The 20,286-nt window shown below is 45.5% G+C and overlaps 1 protein-coding gene across 1 annotated transcript; it reads right to left on the bottom strand.

Annotated features, from left to right (window-relative positions):
• On the bottom strand, positions 828-6,538 carry AADACL3 (arylacetamide deacetylase like 3). Its single transcript, XM_003127596.4, has 4 exons — positions 6,368-6,538; positions 4,138-4,354; positions 2,670-2,733; positions 828-1,602 (listed from the first exon to the last, which is right to left on the bottom strand). The coding sequence occupies exons 1-4, from the start codon at positions 6,536-6,538 to the stop codon at positions 828-830; spliced, it is 1,227 nt and encodes a 408-aa protein (XP_003127644.1).

Here is a 20,286-nt window from a genome sequence, read left to right as displayed (position 1 = left end):
CTGTCCCTTGGGCCCTCCTTTGATTTCCACCATGGACACGCTCGAGTTTGGTCAGACTTCATCTTCGTGGGTCTCTGACTCAGGACTCAGTTTCCCTCCCTCTAAACTCCTTTCCCCAAACACTTAACAGTGTTGCTTCCAGGCTCTTGGTTGGAAGCCTGACTTTGACTCCAAGAGCTCCAGGGCTCCCCCAATCAAGTGGCTTCATCTGCCACTAGGTGTCAACCACCATGGAAAACCTGCCCATTCAGTCTTCACTTTTCCATCCCAGGGAGTTGAGACTCTGAGGCAGAGGAACAGCAGGAAAAGTGTCACCGAGTACCCAGAGGAGGGTGAGACCAGTTTCTCTACCTCTACCCAGCATTAGGATATCAAAGCTCTGCCCTTTGAGCTAGATTAGAAGAAGTTTTGAGATTGCACATGAGGCTCTTGGGTTATTCCAAGGCCCAGATAAGTAGACTCTCTTGTGGCCCATACCCTAGATCAGCCTAGGCCATCTGAACTCTCCCACGGAAAGGCCATGAGCAGTCGCTACATGCTTATTCACTCTTGCAAATGGCCACTGAAGAATGTCAGCTCAAATTTTCCTGATGGTGATCACAGAGAGCCCCATCCTCCCCCCAAAACCTGTCTTGTCCACTGCTCTCCCTTTTGATAGCAGGGTTGTGCATTCTATGATTCTAGAACCTGGTACAAGAGGAGAAGGCAACCTTGACACTCTCCCCAGCCTTACTCAGCATCACCTACATCAGCAACAGGGAGCCCCAGTAGCAAAAGGATGAAGGCAGAATCCACACTCTTGCAACTTCAGTAGGAAGAAAAGATGGTCACAAGCCCTTTATGAAATGGACCACAGCATTCAGAATCCTCCTGGAGCAGGGGAAGTACAAGCAGCCCATGTCAAGGGTGGTAAACACTCCGTGAAAACCATCCTCCATGTGGTGCCAAGTCACTGGAACCCCGAGATCCTCCAGCCTTTTCTTGTACAACAGTGAATGGTCCCGGAGAAGATCATACTCACAGCTCACGATACAAGCTTCGGGGAGCCGAGACACTACTTCATCCCCTGCGATCAGGGGTGAGTTCAACAAATCTAAAATTAAGTTTGTCTCCAGATAGGCAGCCTCATTCAGGGGCTCACAGGGCATTGGCAGGTAGCCTCTCTTCTTAAACCTCTCCGGGATGTTTTCTGCACCCAACCACTTTCTGTACTTTTCCCAGACCTCGGTGGGCAAGTGGGTGCCTTTAAATACACTGCTTTTCCAGGCAGGGCTGATGTCCAGGTAATGACACCAACAGTAGAAGGCAAAATTCTGGCTGAGCAGTGGAACATTCTTGTTCTGCTGATAGGAAGGGGACTGGAAATCCATGGCTTGGAGAGCCGGGTAGACCAGGATCTGAGCACGGATTTTGGGGAGATCTGAACTGTCCACAAGGTTTTGACAAATTATCACAGCCACGCCCCCACCCACACTGTCACCGCAGACCAGGACCCGGGCTGGGTCCACCCCATACTTATTCAAGGACTTCAAGAAGTGAGTAGTGGCCACCATGCAGTCTCTTATTGCCACTGGAAACCTATGCTTGGGCACTTTGCGGTACCTGAAAAGGAAGCAAGGAGCAGTTGACACTCACTGCCCCTGCAGAGCCCTAGGCACCTGTGCCTAGCATCCTTCAGTGCAGATTTCTTTCATTAACTCTCTGGTGAACTATACTCAATATTTTGTAATAACCTATAAGGGGAAAGAATCTAAAGAAGAATATATATTTTTATATATAAGATATACATTTTATATCTTCTATATAATATATTCCATATATTCTTTGAGATTATATATTCTTTTATAGAACATATATTCCATATATCCTTATATATATATTCCTTTATAGAATATATATTCCATATATCCTTATATATATTCCTTTATAGAATATATATTCCATATATTCTTTTATAGAATATATATTCCATATATTCTTATGTATTAATGTATTCTTTATAGAATATGCCTTCTATATATTCTTATATTCTACATATAAGAATATATATGATATATTATTTTATATATAATATATAGAATATAAATTATATATATTCTTATATATATATATATATTAACTTAATCCCTTTGCTGTGCACCTGAAACTAACATGACCTTGTAAATCAACTATATTTCAATTCAAAAAAACTTCTTTCTGAAGCCTGAGCAGGTGAACTTACGGTAGGAGGCTTAAGCGAGGTAGTGGACATGAAGCCCTGAGTGCTGGGCACATAGGCTCAGTAAGCTGTAGCTGCTGTTTCCATTATCGCAATGCCAATTGGGGGAACAGACTGTGACCCCAAAAGCCCTGTCATCCAGCTACTAGTCAACAACATAGCAATCACCAGCACAATCCCCAGCTTTCCGAACCTACCCAATGGTGCTTCCTTCACTCTAACCTGTTCCTTGCTTTTGTGACTCTTTTAGAAGCAAGCCCAGGCTTGTCTGAGAATAAATTCTAAGTGATTCTCCTATGATCACAAGTTTTGCAGGAGGATCTTGAGGACTTAAATACCAACAGGAGCCGGCAGATAACTTAGGGGCCCCTCCAGATCAGCCATGCCTATTCCAGACCACGGCTCCCCGCTCAAGGTCACACCCCGATCTCCCCACCCTCATTTTACTCACCCAACTGCTAGAACCACTGCATCACTCTCCTTGGACAAATGACAGCATACGCCATGGTGAGTTCCTAGAAAAGAAAAGGTTAGAAACATTCGCGCCAGGAAGGCTAGTGGGCTTCCTTTGCCTGCCGTCCTCAGCTGCCCCTTCTCACAGATAACCACCACGATGGAGTGCCTGGGTTGATTTGATGTCTGGACAACTTCTTCTAAGACTCGCCCCCATCCCCAACCCCACTGATTCTACAGGTCATTCACAGTATCCGAGAAGCTGTCTGGCTGTAGAGCACAGCAGTTTAGCAGGTGAGCTCTGGATTCAGACCTGAGTTCAGATCCCAAATTTGAACTCCTTTTAGCTTGAGCTGAAGTAGTAAGGGGCAAGTTGCTTTTCTACCCTGAGGCTCAATTTTCTCTTCTGTAAAATGGGGATAATGATATGTGATAGGGCTGTTGGGGGCTTAGAGGAGGTGATCACGCTTATAAAGTGCTTCCACAGTGCCTGCCATGTAAATATCAATATTAATAAATATAAATCAATCAATATTAACTATTACTATCATTGATTAGGCAGACCAAACAGTGATGTTAAATTCCTTATTCTCAAAAGCTACAGCAAAGGGGCCCTGGCATTCCATAGATTAGCAAGCACTACATAAAGGTGGCTTTTCTCCCTAACTCATTCACCAGGGAGCATGGGGTGGTGGCAGGGGATTAAGATAATAAAATTGTTTCAATTTTGAGTTTGTTCCCTCTCTTAGATTTTCCTCAAATAGTTGATCCTCCTGTCTATCTGTACTAGAATTTGTCTCAAGCAATACCTGTCATGAAACACAGCTATGTGTTTAGGCATACCCTTGCGGCACAGCACGTTAAGGATCTGGCACTCTCCCTGCGGCGGCCTGGGTCTCTGCAGTGGCGCGGGTTGAATCCCTGGCCCAGGAACTTCCACATGCCTCGGGCACAGCCAAAAATAAATAAATATAAATAAAAGAATTGTGCTTTTAGTTATTTTCCTTTTTGAAAAATCCATATTTACAACTCAATAGAGATGGTGGTCATACATTTGGATGTACTAAATACCACTGAATTGTATACTTTAAAATAGTGAAATTTTATGTTATGTGAATTACATATATTATACATATACACACACATACATGTGGATATGTGTATTACACACGTGTGCATACATTATATACACACATACATGTACATATGTGTGCTACATATGTGTGTGTATTACATGCATGTGTGTCTATATGTGTCTATACACAGCTTTACTTCCAGGAAGAGATCAATACATTCCATAACTCTACCACCTAAACGAGCTGGGCCCCGCTAACAGTCCTGGTCATAACCGCAGCTTTTAGACCCCAGGGAGATGACCAGCATGCCACCTCCCGACTGAGACCACCCAGCTCTACGCTGGGACCATCACTCCGGAGGGGCGGGAGGCCTGAGGGAAGGGCTCTTACTCAAGCTCCCTAAAATGCCTCCGCCGCCGTGGTAGAACACGATGCCAGTCCTGAGGGCGCCTGAGGACGCCTTGGGCTGGTACAGCCGCACGGGGATCGTCCCAAACCAGAGGTCCTTGACCACGACATCCGGATCCATCTTTAGCGGCGCAAGGTCGTGAATGAAACGAACAAATTGAGGCATAGAACAGATTCTCAGTTTCTCAAAAATTGTCCCCTGTCAGTGAGAGAAGAGGAAACGGAGGGCGCGCGGCGGTGGGGGGGGGGGGTCCTTAGTCTGTGCTGTGTGGGAGCCTTGCGGCCGCCAAGCCCCCCACAGAGCGGCTGGAGGGCAGGCTGGACCGCAGCGCTGCTGCTTCCCCGCTGTGCCTCTGTCACTGGCAGAAAACCCGCTCGCCCAGGCCCACGCTGCCCCAGCACCGGCCCCTCCCAACCCTCTCTCCCCAGACACTCCTGCCTCCGCAAACCAGGTTTCCCGCCACCCCTCCAGAGTTCTAACTGGAAACACCCCCGCCTTGGCCTGGACATGATGTCTGTTCCCAGAAAGGGCCCTTCTGGACCACCCCTTCTCTTTTTTTTTGCTTTTTGGGGCACACCCACAGCATATGGAGTTTCCCAGGCTAGGGGTTGAATCGGAGCTGTAGCCACCGGGCCTACACCAGAGCTACAGCAACGCGGGATCAGAGCTGCGTCTGCGACCTACACCACAGCTCATGGCAATGCAGGATCCTTAACCCACTGAGGGAGGCCAGGGATCGAACCCACAACTTCATGGCAACTAGTCAGATTCATTTCCGTTGCGCCACAACAGGAAATTTTACTGCCATTTTTAAGACTGGGATAACTGCATTGAAGTTATAGGTTTTAAAAAGGAATGGGGGGGCTGTTCTTATTTTCTAGAGGTACCCACTGAAATATTTTTGAATAAAGTAATACAGTGCCCAGGATCCATTTTCTAAGGAAATGGGAATGCAGGACAAGGTGAGGGTACGGATGAGATGAGATTGGCAGGAAATCAATAACTGAATTCTGTGGGTTGGGTGCCTGGGGCTTCTTTATCCTATTCAGTCTCCTTTGGTTTCTGTCTAAAAGTTTGCATGAGGGGTTCCTGCTGTGGTGCAGCAGGTTAAGGATCTAGCACTGCTGCAGCTGCCCCTTGGATTCGATCCCTGGCCCTAGAACTTCCATATGCTGTGCGTGCAGCCAAAAAATAAACAACTGAAAGTTTGCATCATAAAAATAAATACAGGAGTTCCTGTCGTGGCGCAGTGGTTAACGAATCCGACTAGGAACCATGAGGTTGCGGGTTCGGTCCCTGCCCCTGCTCAGTGGGTTAACGATCCGGCGTTGCCGTGAGCTGTGGTGTAGCTTGCAGACGCGGCTCGGATCCTGCGTTGCTGTGGCTCTGGCGTAGGCCAGTGGCTACAGCTCCGATTCGACCCCTAGCCTGGGAACCTCCATATGCCGCGGGAGCGGCCCAAAGAAATAGCAAAAAGACAAAAAAAAAAAAGAATGCTTTGGCCCCTGGATTCTCCTCTACCAAAGTTTTCCATGAGAACAGGTGCTTGAAATCACTTTTCATTAGGTAAGAGACTTAAGAAACATATTTTCTATATTTAGTCTTCTTCAACCCTCTGGAAAAGTGCTGCAAATCCTTATGGGCAAATTTTACGCCATCCTCACACGCACGATATACTTACAAGGATTTGATTAAATTTGACACACTAGCAACAAGGAACAAAATCTGACTATATTACAGGCACAGTTTTCCATCCCTCCAAAGCAACAAAATATTTTTCTAAAATGTCACATCGTAGCGTTTCGCTCATCTCTATGAACTTGCCTGCTTGTGCTACGTCTCTTTATTTTGTTGTTGGCTGGTTCTAAGTAGCAGGGAGGTGGTAACCAGGGCCCCAAAGTCAGAAAAATTACTCCTATCTTTATGGCTTCGCAGAGTGGTGGGTGCTGTAAAGAAAGTAAGACATGGGTAGGGTGGAATTTCACCTGAGAAAGTAAATTCTTTGGGTGTTGTGGCTCTTAGCCCAGACCAGCTTAAGAAACACCAAGAAAAGGTTAAGAACCTCACGACCCAATAGAAATTATTTGGGTTCGATGATGGGCTGTCAGCCCATCACCATGATAGGACTGTTAATTCGACTAGAAGCTTCTGGTATGTGTTTTTCCCTCCTTCATCCTAGAGAGGAGAGGACAAATAAAACTTAAAACTCACCCAGGTCACCAACAGCTGGAAGATGCAATGGAGGACCCGCAGCTTCACGGGGTGGCCGATGGCTGCAGGAATGTCTGCGGTGAGGAAGTGGTCGCAGACAACATACAGCCCGACCCCCACGGAGAACGTGTAGGCGGCGGCGAGGACCAGGAGCAGGAAAAGAACCTCCATCCTGCTGCTGCTGCCACGGGAGAGGCGGAGAGGAGGCTGTGCTCAAGACGGGTGATTTAGGACATGGCTGGGAGCCTTGAGACTTCCTCCACTTTATACATCACAACCTGCCCTACCACCTTCCCAGGTCCTGCAAGCATTGTTGCAGCCAGGTGAGTCACAGACTCAGGTGAGGCTCTGGTTCCAGGACAGGGCTCATACAGTGGAGACAGTGGCTCATGCACCCTGACCCAGCTGGAAAGGGGAGCGCCAAAGTTCCAGCTTACATCCTTGGCATTGCTTCTAGAAAGTCACCATGGCCATCACAGACACTATACGCTCTACCTGCTCTCTGACCTCAAAACCACCTCCTAGTTCTACTCAGGCCATGCTTGCGGATCCTCAGCCTGCCAAGGAGCTCCCAGGACCTTGGCACTTACTATTCCTTGTGCGACATTCTTTCCTCAGACTCCAGGGGGCCTCAACTCCCATCCCCACTACTGCAGGTCTCTGCCCAGATGTCACCTTCTGAGTGAGGCCGCCTTATTGAACTTCGTGGGTCCCCCCAGCCTTAGTGTGCATATCCCGCTCTCACTTTCATGCTGTGTCTCTATTATGTATCACCACCTAAGATACCACACGCTTTGCTTGTTGTTGTTAATTGTCTGGACCATAACCTCTGTGAAGACACAGATCTTTGCCTTGTTCCTTGTTTCTCTTCAAAGACTAGACCAGGGTCTCACACTTAGTGAGTGTTCAGCAATGTCTATTGAATGAAGGAATGCATAAACAGGATTTGTCCTTTCCATCGTAAAGCGGAAGAAAACTGAGCTCGCTGGCCTTTCCAGGCGTTGGGGTAGGGATTGATATCAACGTTCAAAATCTCCCCTAAGCACAATGTCCCACGTTCACGGTGATAGTGACGCGCTCTGCCAGCTCTCCCCTCTCCCCAGTCTGGTGTCAGAGCGGGGGTTCTCAAACAGGGAGATTTTACGCCCCCAGGACACATCTGGCCTCATCTGGAGAACTTCTTGCTTGTCGCAACCCTGTGAGGGGCAGGGACTGACACTGGCAGCTCACGGGTCGATGCCAGAGATGTTGGGAAGCACCCTACAAGGTACAGGGTCCAGAACAAGGAGTGATCTGGTCCACTGTGTCAGTGATGCTGAGGTTGAAAAACCCTGAGTTAGCCCGACTTGGATTTGACTCCTCCTGACTCTGCCAAATGCCAACACTCTGATCATGGGCAAGTTACAATCTCTAAGCCTCAGTTGCCAAATATGGAAAATGGGAAGAAGAAGAATAGTACCCCATGGAGTTGTTGGGGGCATCAAAGTCACGGTGTCTGTAAGCAGCTCCCCTGAGCGTGGGTGTGGGGACCCCTGAGAGATGTCAGTGAGGGAAGCCGAGACACTTCCACATGCTCTCCAGACCCCTCACTTTCCTCACGGGCACACATCACAGGCACACAGGGAACAACACTTTCTAGCCCCTGCTGCTTCTGCAGGGCCCAGGGGTGTGAGTGGTCATGCTGCCCCCATGTCCAGGCCCAGTCTAGAGTGTCCACACCATCCTGCACACCTCCATCAGCCAATACCTGACAGGTGTTTCCCCTCTCCGGAAGGGAGAAATACCGACGGCTCTCCTGATGGCTAAGCCTCACAATGGCAGAGGCTGGAACCCTGTGTCATTCCTGCAGGTGAGATCCCAGGAGGGGGACCCAACCAGAAGCACCTGTCAGTTGCTGCCTGATGAAGGCATGCAGGGTCCTGGGGTTAAGCTACTGCGATGGGGGATTATTTGGCACAGCCCCTAGCCCCTCCTGAGTCATACAGCTCCACGACAGCATGAAAGCTGCAAAAGGGCATCTGCAACACCAAAGTCTAAATTCACTTTAATTCGCATAACTCTTACTTATTTCCTTGTGCTTTTACCCTTTGACCACGAGACACCAGACTCCCTCCCAGTCAAGCCCGTTTGAGCCCTGTCTTTACCAACCTCTCAGGGGAGCATGAAGGGACCCACCAGCAGACACCCTGGCGCTCTTCCGGCTCTGCCCCTGACCCAGCACAACAACATTGGGCCATGTATTCACCCTCTGACTGCGGCAGCCTCTTCACTTGTAAAACGAAGCTGGGGAGTTCCTGTCGTGACTCGGTGGAAACGAATCTGACTAGCATCCGTGAGGACGCAGGTTCAGTCCCTGGCCTCGCTCAGTGGGTTAAGGATCCGGTGTTGCCGTGAGCTGTGGTGTAGGCCATAGATGAGGCTTGGATCTGGCATTGCTGTGGCTGTGGCATCTACAGCTCCGATTCGAGCCCTAGCCTGGGCACCTCCATGTGCCTGGGGTGCAGCCCTAAAAAGACCAAAACAAAAAAACAAAAAAAAATGAAGCTGGGGGCCCTGCCCTGTGTCTGTTGCTGAGCCAAACCCTCTGCATGGGTTAATGCATTTTTCCCTCTCATCAACCTTTTAGGTAGACCTAATCTTGCCCTCATTTTATGGATAAGGAAAATCAGCCTCTATGAGGCTAAGTAGCTTCCCCAAGGTCACGAAACTCGTAAACAGAAGTTGTGTTGGGGGGGGGGCTGATTTTGAGCAACACCAAAATGTCAGTGAACAAAGAAAATTCTCGGCAAATCTTACACCTTGACTGACCCATCTCCCATCCAGCCCCTGGGGAAACTTGACTGAACAGGAACAAACTCAACCGGAACTCCCAGCTCATTGCATAACTGGCAGCTGTGTTACAAATCTGGGTTAGGGTTAAGATTTATTTAACCCTGGAGATCCTGTCGTGGCTCAGTGGTTAATGAATCTGACTAGTATCCATGAGGTTGTGGTGTAGGTTGCAGATGCAGCTCAGATCCCACGTTGCTGTGGCTGTGGTGTAGGCTGGCAGCTACAGCTCCAATTCAACCCTTAGCGTGGGAACTTCCATATGCCTCGGATGTGGCCCAAGAAATAGCAAAAAGACAAAAAAAAAAAGAGAGATTTATTTAACCCTAATGGCAAAGAATAGTCTACCAGCTATTCAGACTTACTGATTTTTAAAACATCGGTTTTTTTTTTTATTCTGCAATTAATACACCTTCATTTTGGTGTGTCAGCATCCTGTCTTTTCTCCACGACGAAAGCTTAAGCTTCAGGGTCCCTTGCCTAGAGGATAGAGCTGTGCCACGCATTTAAATAACACTTTCTGGATTTTTGTGATGTTTGTTATGTTCAGTTTTTTAAAATGTGTAGTTTATCATGTTTACTTTTCTTGTTCTAAATGTATATTCACGTTTAAATCTGAATTGTCTTTGTAATTTTGCTCTTCTTTTCTTGAGGAAAATTCTCAAAATTGAATAAGTGGCACAAAACCTGATCCAACCCAGTGTGTGTGTGTGTGTGTGTGTGTGTGTGTGTTTAAATGGGAGCACATGGAATGTGTCCTTTTGGAAATGGTTCTCTTCACTCAGTAATTTTCCTCATCAATAAATGTAATTCTATAACATAATTTTCAGTTATTATAAAATATTTCATTATTCCGTCATTCATATATGCTGTAATTTAGTTAACCAATCCCTAAGACGTAAGACTTCTACATTGCCTCTGGGTTTTCTATATCTTTTCATAATTGTCAATTATTTCCATGGAGTAAACTTCTAAATGTGGCACTGATGGGTTAAACATAATAATGTTTTTTAGGCTTTTGATAACATATTAACATGTTACCCTTCAGAGAAGTCGTATCAATTTACACACCTCCAAAATTATTTTTTTCCAGTACTCTCACCAACCGTGGATATTATCATCGTGTTTGAATTTGGCCAGCTTTAATGTCTTGTTAAAATGATCTCTCAGTGTTATTTTCATTTGCATTCCTTTGGATCTAATGAAGTAGAGCATTGTTTCATATTTTACTTACTATTTGACTTTATTCTCTTATAGATTCATATGAATGGATTTTGTGTGTTCATATCCCTTATCTCTTTTTCTAGCGATATATGTTTATCTTTTGCATTGACTTATATGTGCTCTTCATATAGTCAAATCTTTGTTTTGTTCTTGAGAACATTTTTTTTTCTGGTTGTTCACCTTTTAACCTTAAGTGGTTTTTCTGCACGGTTGTTCATAATTTTTATAGGGTGAAATTTGTCCTCTATTCTCTTATTATGCTTAGAAAGTTCCTTTTACAGTACATGAAACTGTGTGGCCATGATTTTGAAAATGGAGGATTTCCTTGTCAAAATATAAATACCTGAATTTCACCCCAAAAATAGAAAATACAAATAGATTGATTATTATGAGAGAGATTGGAAACTTGGTTTCCAATGAGGTTTATAAACATTAAAATATTTGTATGACCAAAAAAAAAAAATACAGAATCTATGACATGAGCATGGCAGTATAGTTTCAATATTTTCTCCCTTATTTGTCTGGAAATCATACAAAAGTACAAAAAAAATGAGGGGATCTATAAGTATCAATACAGAAGCATTTTAGATTTCCTAAATGTATTAATTAGAGTAGGTAACATTAGCTGCTATAACAAATGAGCCTCACATCTCAGATATTGGTGGAATAAAGACTGATTTTTCCACTCACAGCATAGAGGTTTGGATGTCCAGTGAACAGTCTTATCACAGGGTGATCATAAGACTCATGTTCCTTCTATCTGTTTGTCTGCCATTCCCTAGGCCCTCACGCTGCTCCACCCTCCACTGCACCAGGAGACTGTACCTCACCAGGAGACTGAGAAAGAGAAAGGTCATGGAGCATAACTTCAGGGTCAGTCCTCAAAATGCATTCCAATGGCCAGAACACATTCTCATGGCTTCACCTAAATGCATGTGACTTTGGGAAAAGCAAATTTTCCATGTGCCTAGAGTGAACATAAAATGGAATTTGGTGAATTCACAGGATTTTTTTCTGCCACACAGGCTTTCTTCTCCCAGGCAGGAAGAGATTTAATATAGGGAATAGGACATTTGGGAAACTGTTGCGGGGGGAGGTCAAGAGAACAAAGGCTGGGGCTGGGGTGGGGGTAGGAGAGGCAGGCTTTCTGTAAACAGGAACTGCAGGTGTCACAGGAACCAGCTGCTATTGATTTCTGCAACATGAAGTATGTGCCTCTCTGGGGGACACCTGAAGCCAGGGCAAAACTTCAAGTCTTCTAACAGCCTATGCTCGCGTGTCCATGCTCAGCTTCTGCTTAGAAGAGTGGCTTCAGTTTCAGGCTGCCTTCCAAATCTTACAGCAAATTTTCTCCTGGGCAAGCTGGAAGATAGCTGGCAAGAAGAGTCTGAGAAATGCCAATCTCCTTCATCTAGCCCCTAGACACAGGAAAGAGCTTCAAACGATGGGGAGGGTGCCATGGGTCAGCATCCAGCACAAAAAAATAAATGCTATTTTGATCATGACATTTAGATACCTTGAAGCCCAACCATGACCTGCCTAGGAGTCCCTGGCATGTATATCCCTGGCATATATCAGTAACTATGCATTCATTAAGGAAATTCTAACAGTCTTTTCCTTTATCTACTTTGTTGCAATATTATTTGGCACAGAATTACATATTTATGGTAAAAGTTGCCTGTATCCGTTTGCTGGGGCTGCCATAGCAAAGTACCATAGACCATGCACAACAATTCATTGTCTCCCAGTTCTGGAGGCTGAAAGTCCAAAACCAAGATGACGGCAGGGTTAGTTCCTTCTCAGGGCCCTGAGAGAGATTCTGTCCCAGGTCTCTCTCCTTGGCTTGAACATGGCCATCTTCACCCTACGTCCCTTCATGGGATCATCCCTCTACACATGGCTCTGAGTCCAAATTTCTTCATGAGAACACCCATCATATTCGATGAGGATTCACTGTGTTGACCTCATTTTACCTTGGTTATCTCCACAAAGAACCTCTTTCCAAATAAGATCACATTCTGAAGTGCTGGGGGTGGCTTTCGACATCTGGGCTTAGGGTGACACAATTCAATCCGTAACTATCATATCAAATGGTATTCTTTTATGATGTCGTGTTTCCTGCCTTGAATTCTACTTGTCCGAAGGCAGAAGCTAGGAAGCATTTGGGGTACATCTTACCCCTGGGTTAAGGGGTTTCTAGAAGAGCAATACTCCATGCTCCCTCCGTTTCCACACTCATTCCTCCAAGGGAATGAGATGTGGCTCCTTTGAATGGAGCTCTTGAGAGAAGGAACAGGGTTGGCACAGCTGGCTGTGGGATCTACCTGCAGAGAAGGGGCAGGTGCCAGGTGGCTTCAGAGAGAGGCATGTGAATGTAATTCCCAATGTGGTGGTGTTTGGAGTGAGCCCTTTGAGAGGTGATTAGGTCATGAGGGTGGAGCCCTCATGAATGGGATTAGTGTCCCTTATAAAAAGATCCCAGAAAGCTCCCTCGCCCCTTCTGCCACCTGAGTACATACAAAAGGCAGCCATCCCTGAACCAGGAAGTGGGTTCTCACCAGACATGGAATCTGCTGACACTTTGATTTTGGACTTCCAGGCTCCAGAACTGTGAGAAATAAATTTCTGTTGTCTATAAGCCATCCAGTCTATGGTATGTTTGTTGGAGCAGCACGAATGGACTAAGACACTCACATTAGAATAACTTCATCAAGGAGCTGTGTGAAGACCCCACAAGATGGCACAGCTGGTAGCAGCAGGGCTCTGTTCCCTCTCCTGGAGGGGCAGATGTACAATGAGCTCCAGGCTGTGCAGAGAGGCTCCTGGTCAGCAGCTGAGCTGAGGCACACTTACCCATGGCAATCCCACTGAGACAGAGTAGAGGAGGTGAATCCCCCCCACTGTCACTTTTCCTTCCTCCCTCAACTCTCAAAGTACCCCTTTGCCCCAGTCCTTAGGAAAGCGGAAGGCAAAGGATGTTCTGATGGGATCCATACAGGTCAGCTTCCCAGGGCCCAGAGCAGGTGTACCTGGGAGATAAAGGGGAAATGTCCAGCATGGGGATATTTTCACCTCCAGCTCCTTGGCTCCTATTCTGGTTCCCAATTAGTCTAGACCCCGTGTGGAGGAAGGGAGGGTGAGGTACTAGTTTCCTGGCTGCTGCTGTAACAAATTACTACAAACTTAGGGGTTTAAAACCAGAGAATTCATTGTTTCACAGTTTTGGAGGTCAGAAGTTCTGAAATCAAGGTGTGGGCAGGACTGCCTTCCTCCTGGAGGCTCACTCCTGCATTTCTAGTGGCCACCTGCTTTCCTTGGTTCATGATCCTTCTTGGCTTCATCATCCTTTGGCTTCCATCATCCATCTCCTCTGAGTCTTACCCTCCTGCCTCTCTGTTATAAGAACCTTTGTGACAATGTTGGGCCCACTTGGATAATGCAGGATACTCTCCCCACCTGAAAATCCTGAGTTTAATAACATCTGTGAGGTGCCTTTTGCCATGTAAGGCAACATATTTACAGGTTCTGGGGACTAGAATATGGACATCCTTTTGGGGATGAGGGGTATTCAGCCTCCCACAGGGGAAAGGGCAGCTAACTCCTTCAACCCCCTTTAATATTAAGGGAGCTCCCAGGTGGTTCAGCAGTAATGAGCCTGACTAGTATCCACGAGAATGCTGGTTCAATCCCTGGCCTTGCTAAGTGGGTTAAGGATCTGGCGTTGCTGTGAGCTGTGGTGTAGGTCACAGACATGGCTCAGATCCTGCGTTGCTGTTGCTGTGGTGCAGGCTGGTAGCTGTAGCTCCAATTCAACCCCTAGCCTGGGAACTTCCATATGCCACACCTGCGGCCCTAGAAAGCAAAAACAAAAACAAGACCCTTTAGTATTAAGAAATAGGCACAAGAGGTTTGCTTAATTTATTTGTTTGCTTGCTTGCTTTTGGCCACACCTGAGGCATGCGGAAATTCCTGGGCCAGGGATCACACCACACCAGAGACCTGCTGGGGACCTGAGTGGCTGCAGTGATAATGCCGGACCCTTAACCCACTGCACCACAAGGGAACACTGAGGTTGGCTTCTGCAGTTGCCGTAAATATGTCTGTAAGAACTTTTTGCTATACCAGTTCACGTCTCCGATGTAACACCCCCCCTAAAACGCTTCCTTTAGTTTTCAGAGCCCTGTCTAAAGAGTTAGTAAGATTCTCTTCTTTCTCAAGATAAGATTTACCTGCCTGGTAGCTGCCAGAAGCAGGGATCGGGGTGGGGGCGAAATGAGTGAAGGTGGTCAACTTCCAGTTATAATAACTCCTGGCGATGTAAATGGGGCTATAATGAACACTACTGTATTGCATGTTTGAAAAGTTCCTAAGAAAGTAGTTGCTAAGTTCTCATCACACGCACACAAAATGGAACTGTGTGGTGATGGATATTAACTAAACTTACGTTGCTGATGATTTTGAAATAGATGCATGTAGCAATCATCATGTCGTACACCTAAAATTGATACAATGTTTTATGCCAAGTACATCTCAATTAAAAAATAATAATGATCTGCCTCGGGGGTGGCATATTGTTGGCCCTTTTAGGAGACATTTGTCTCTGTATTTTCATTCAGTCAGTCAGCTCGGTTTGTATTTTATTTTTATTTCGTTGCATGTGCTTTTGCTGTAAATGATCACAAATCCTCTGTGGAAAGAATCATCTTTGACGTCTTTTTTTTTTTCCATCTTGTGCATCAGTATAGGTGGAAGATAGGGGGAAAAAATCACTAGATAACCTTCTCCAGTACCGATTCTACCTTCAGAAGTCGCACCATAAGTAGGTACCAAAGAAATCTTTATTCTGTTCCCCATCCTTCACTATAGGGAAAGGGTTCCTGATCTATAAGGAATATTCAGATGAGCTATGAAGAGTGGGGGGTGGGGGTGAGGATGGAGGAGTTGGGGGTAGGAGAGGGGTACATTTTCGGACAAAAATGAGCTGAAACTTGGTTTCCTGAAAACATATTTCTGGACTTGAAGAAAAAGAGAGAGAAACACCCAGGTGGAAGCCCCTTGCACCAGATTAAGCCCCAAGCAAAGGGCTCTGAGGATGGTGTTGGGGGCAGGCTGACCTAAGGGTCTGCAGAGGCAGGAAGGCTGGGCTGAGACTGAGGAAGCTCCATCAGGTGACTTGACCCTTTGGTCTCTTCCTCTGATGCAGGCAAATCCAAATGATAACACTTGGGCACTATGCGGCAGAGACCAGAAAGCAGAGGGTCCCCGAATTCAAACTTGGACCGGATTCTAGCATGTCTTTGTTAGCAGGTTCATCGGCTCCAACACACAGCAAGGCGAATGCTGAGATGCATAGGCTTGCGGTAGAGAGTTTATTTACAAAGCAGCCAAGCAAGGAGATGGGAGAAAAAGTCCCAGCCCTGCCTCTCTGAAGGTGGAGAACTTGGGGTTTTTATAGGTGAAGGGTAGGAGGGCGATCATAGGCATAGGGAGAGGGACTGGAGGCAGGAACAGGTGCGGTAATCGGTGTATCTGATTGACATGCTCTTCACGGGATGCATGTTCAAAGGTGGAGGCACTTAGCATCATCTGGGGGTGGAGGTTTTGGTCCTCTGACATCGAAAGATCAGACACCTACCTGGGTGCAGTTTTAGGGTCAGTGAGCTCAACCAGTCTTAGGTGCCTCAAACTGGACAAGAGCTGACTCCAAGTTCTGAAAAATCAACTTATGTCCCCCATTACTATTTTCAGGCATGTTGCCACCAGGAATGGTTAACAAGTCCTGCCATATTACCTGGGCTACATGAGGCTTGGAGGGTAGGCAATTAAAGAAAAAGGAAACAATAACTAGAGCAAGCTTTAACAGTGAAAGCAGTTTCCAACAAGGGTGTGTGTGCGTGTTGCAGACACAACAGTGGTATGCAGAAGTTCCTGGGCCGAGGAGCAAAACAGCATCACAGCAGTAACCAGAGTAACCAGGGCCACTGCAGTGACAATGACAGATCCTTAACCCACTAAGCCACTAGGGAAATCTGAGCAGAGAGGTTTCTTTTTTAATATTATTTATTTATTTATTTGTCTTTTTAGGGCTGCACCTGCGGCCTATGAAAGTTCCTAGGGTAGGGGTCAAATCAGAGCTCTAGCTGCCGGCCTAGTGCTCCAGCGACAGCAACGCCAGATCCAAGCCACATCTGCAACCTACACCACAGCTCACAGCAACGCCAGATCCTTAACCCACTAAGAGAGGCCAGGGATCAAACTCGCATCTCATGGATACTAAGCTCGGTACTGCTGAGCCATAACAGGAACTCCCAAGCAGAGGGGTTTTAGCTAGCTATTCTCTTACCTGTTGTTCTCAAAAACAGGCTCAAGAATTTCTGCTCATCAGTAACCTCTATTCACTCTATGGGGCACAGTTTCACCTTGAGGTGCCCTTGGCAGCCAGGGGAAGCTCCTCCTCCATGTGGCTCCAAGGTGGAGCCAGATTTGGGGAAAAAACGTGTCTCTGCCTATGTGCAATTTTCCTTGCTTGCAGCATCAGAAATTGTCCTCATTCATTCACAAATATTTAGGATGCTCACTCTCCAAGCAGCATATATGGGAGGGAATCCCAGGCAAAGGTGCTCGGACTCTTCCTGAGGACGCTCCTGGGAAAGGAGGGGACCTGCCACTGCATTTCCACTAAAGCTTTCCCGTTATTAAGGATGAAGGCAAGGTCCCCAAATCGAAAGTGCCTAAACCTGGCTTAATCATCACAACAGCTTTAACACATATTAAGGTTAGACAGGTAGGTTGGCCCTGCAGGCAAACAAACAAACAAACAAAAAACCTCTTTGGAATCTTCTGCTCCTTCCTGACTACTCCCTTCTGGGGATTGATTATTGGTTTAAAGCAATGATTTGGTTTAAACTTTTTGTTTGCAGAATCCTCAGAATATGTTTTAATGCTTTTTTAAAGAACATGTTAAGTGATTTTATTTTATTTTATTTCTTTTTAGGACCACACCTGGGCACAAAAGCCTTTCTGTGTCCCCCATTTCTTGTTCTTAGGAAATGAGCCTCATTCAACCTCCATGGCCTTCTCTGAGATCCTAGGGGCAGGTTCAGACAGTTACTGATCAGGGAAGGAAGGGGATGCAAAGACAAGGGAGGAACAGTCAAGCAACAACAGCACAGCCTTGGAGCAGGATCCTGGTTCCCTCTCAAGGGATACACATACTAATATAAGCATCTTATATATCTAGGAGAAAAGTTACATTCATTATGCTTCTTTTAGAAATTAATACTTTTAAAATTGAACAGCTTAGAGTCCTTCCTTGTCCTTCTCCCTGGCTTAATTGCCCCCTAAATACAATTACCCATAAACTAAAGATTAGGCACCCTGAGCACAATTGCCTGTGGGTTAAAGATTATTAGCACATGATGTCTTTCTGGAACTTTTCTAGTTTGTTCTAATCTCTGATCTATGTGCCCTTTTTGAAATTACTGTTATTCTAGGCAATAACCCAGAAGACTGCCATCATGCTCTTACTGAGCTCTCCTGACTCCAGCTTTGATGACTAAGATCCCCCCCACTCAAAGAAAGAAGAATGCATATTTGCCCCAGTCCTGATTCCTATATGAAAACTTGTTTTTCTCCTTACTATAAAATGCCTTGAAATTCTTTCCAATGGGGGGGCACAGTCTTTAGGGCATTAACCTGCTGCAACCCTCCTTTGCCTGGCAAAGCAATAAAGCTATTTTTTCTCTTTCACTCAAAAATCTGTCTCCACATTTCTATTCAGCAACGGCGGACAGAGGCCAAGTTTCAGCAACACATGTGGCATATGGAAGTCCCCAAGCTAGGGGTTGAACTGGAGCTGCAGCCACTGGGCTACATATGCCATGGCCACAGCAATGCCAGATCTGAGCCACATCTGGGACCTACATGAGATCTTTAACCCTCTGAGCTGAGCAAGGCCAGAGATGAAACCCGAATCTTCATGGACACTATGTTGGGCTCTTAACCCACTGAGTCACAGTGAGAATGACTTTAAAAATGTTTTAAATAACTGAAAAACAGACATCGATTTACCAAAACAACCAATTATACTGAAATGGAGTTGTAGAGATGTTTTTTTCCCAATTTCAGTAGTAATTTAAATGCTTTTAAAAAAATAAATAAGATCTAGTAGCTGAGACATATTTTGAAGTAGTAATGAGCAAAAAAAGATGTTTTGTGTTATCTGCCATAACTGAAATACAATGCAAAAATATATACCATTTGGTGATAAAAGTCCTAAGCACTGGCAGTATTACTGTGGCCTATGGCCCACATTTGTATCAGAAATTCTAAGTTTCTATTAGAGGTTGATGAAAATAATACTACGATTTCTTTCCCCTTCTAAGTTTATGGAGTCCTTGACTGCGACACACGGAGCTCAGGGTGGAAAGTATAATAGTTTTGTTGAAAATATTTAAACTGAAAAATAAACTTTGGTGTTTCTGAAAGATAAGAAACCATGTTGGTTTCAAGTACTCCAAAAAAAGAAGTCTTTCCACCAGACACTAGAGAAGTGATACTTAACCTCTCTTCCCCAAATGAAATACAATCTACTTCCTTCTGTACCTACAAGTTGTTTAGGAGTTTGACATGTTTGAATTCTCATAACCAGTTCAGGATTTGAAAGGCAGTAAAGTACATCGTAAACCACAATTACCGGGCTCTCTTTTGCTATTTTTTCTTTCTTTTATTTTTCTTTTCTTCTTTCTCTGGTTTTTGTTTTTTGTTTGTTTGTTTTGGTTTGGTTTTTAGGGCTGCACCCACAGCATGTGGAAGCTCCCAGGATAGGGGTTGAATCAGAGATACAGCTGCTGGCCTACACCTCAGCCATGGCAATGCCGGATCCAAGCCTTATCTGCAACCTACACCACAGCTCATTGCAACGCCAGATCCTTAACGCACTGAGCAAGGCCGGGATCCACCCTGCGTCCTCAGGTTTGTTAACCACGGAGCCACAACAGGAATTACCTCTTTTGCTATTTCTTTTTGCAGAGTAGCTATATAAATCCAGAACAGATTAAATATCTTCAATGGAGAAAGTTCTCTTGTGGGGCAGTGGGTTAAGGATCTGGCATTGTCACTGCTGCGGCATAGGTTCGATTCCTGGCCTGGGAATTTCCACATGCCGTGGTTGTGGCCAAGAAAAAAAAATGTATTTCTTCTAATATTCTGAAATAGAACCAAATCAAGAAGGATGATGAGTTCTCTTTGTGGTGGAGTAGAAACAAATCTGATTAATATCTATGAGGATAAGAGTTCAATCCCTGCCCTCACTCAGTGGATTGTGAGCTGTGGTATAGGTTACAGGGTGGCTCAGATCCCACAATGCTGTGGCTGTGGCATAAATGAGCAGCTGTAGCTCCAATTTGACCCCTAGTCAGGGAACCTCCATATGCCATGGGTGTGGCCCTAAAAGAAAAAGCAAAAAAAAAAAAAAAAAAAAAAAAAAGTAAATAAAAGAAGGGTCAGGGTCAGTTACACAAGATAATGAGATTGTATAGAGAGTGGGGGGAAGAAAACTAATATTTAATGAGTATCTGCAATGTACACGGAATATTTTAGTTTGCTCTCAAAAATAATCTGAAATCCAGAGTTCCCATAGTGACTCAGTGGTTAATGAACCTAGTATCCATGAGGACATGGGTTCTATCCCAGGCTTTGCTCAGTGAGTTAAGGATCGGTGTTGCTGTGAGCTGTGGTGTAAGCCAGCAGCTACAGCTCCAATTCAACCCTTAGCCTGGGAACCTCCATGTGCCATGAGTGTAGCCCTAAAAAGACAAAATACGAAATAACAATAATAATAATAACAATCAGAAATCCAACACACT

This window comes from Sus scrofa, chromosome 6 (assembly GCF_000003025.6).
Source record: "Sus scrofa isolate TJ Tabasco breed Duroc chromosome 6, Sscrofa11.1, whole genome shotgun sequence".
Lineage (NCBI taxonomy): Eukaryota > Metazoa > Chordata > Mammalia > Artiodactyla > Suidae > Sus > Sus scrofa.
This window is presented reverse-complemented; position numbering and strand designations above follow the sequence as displayed.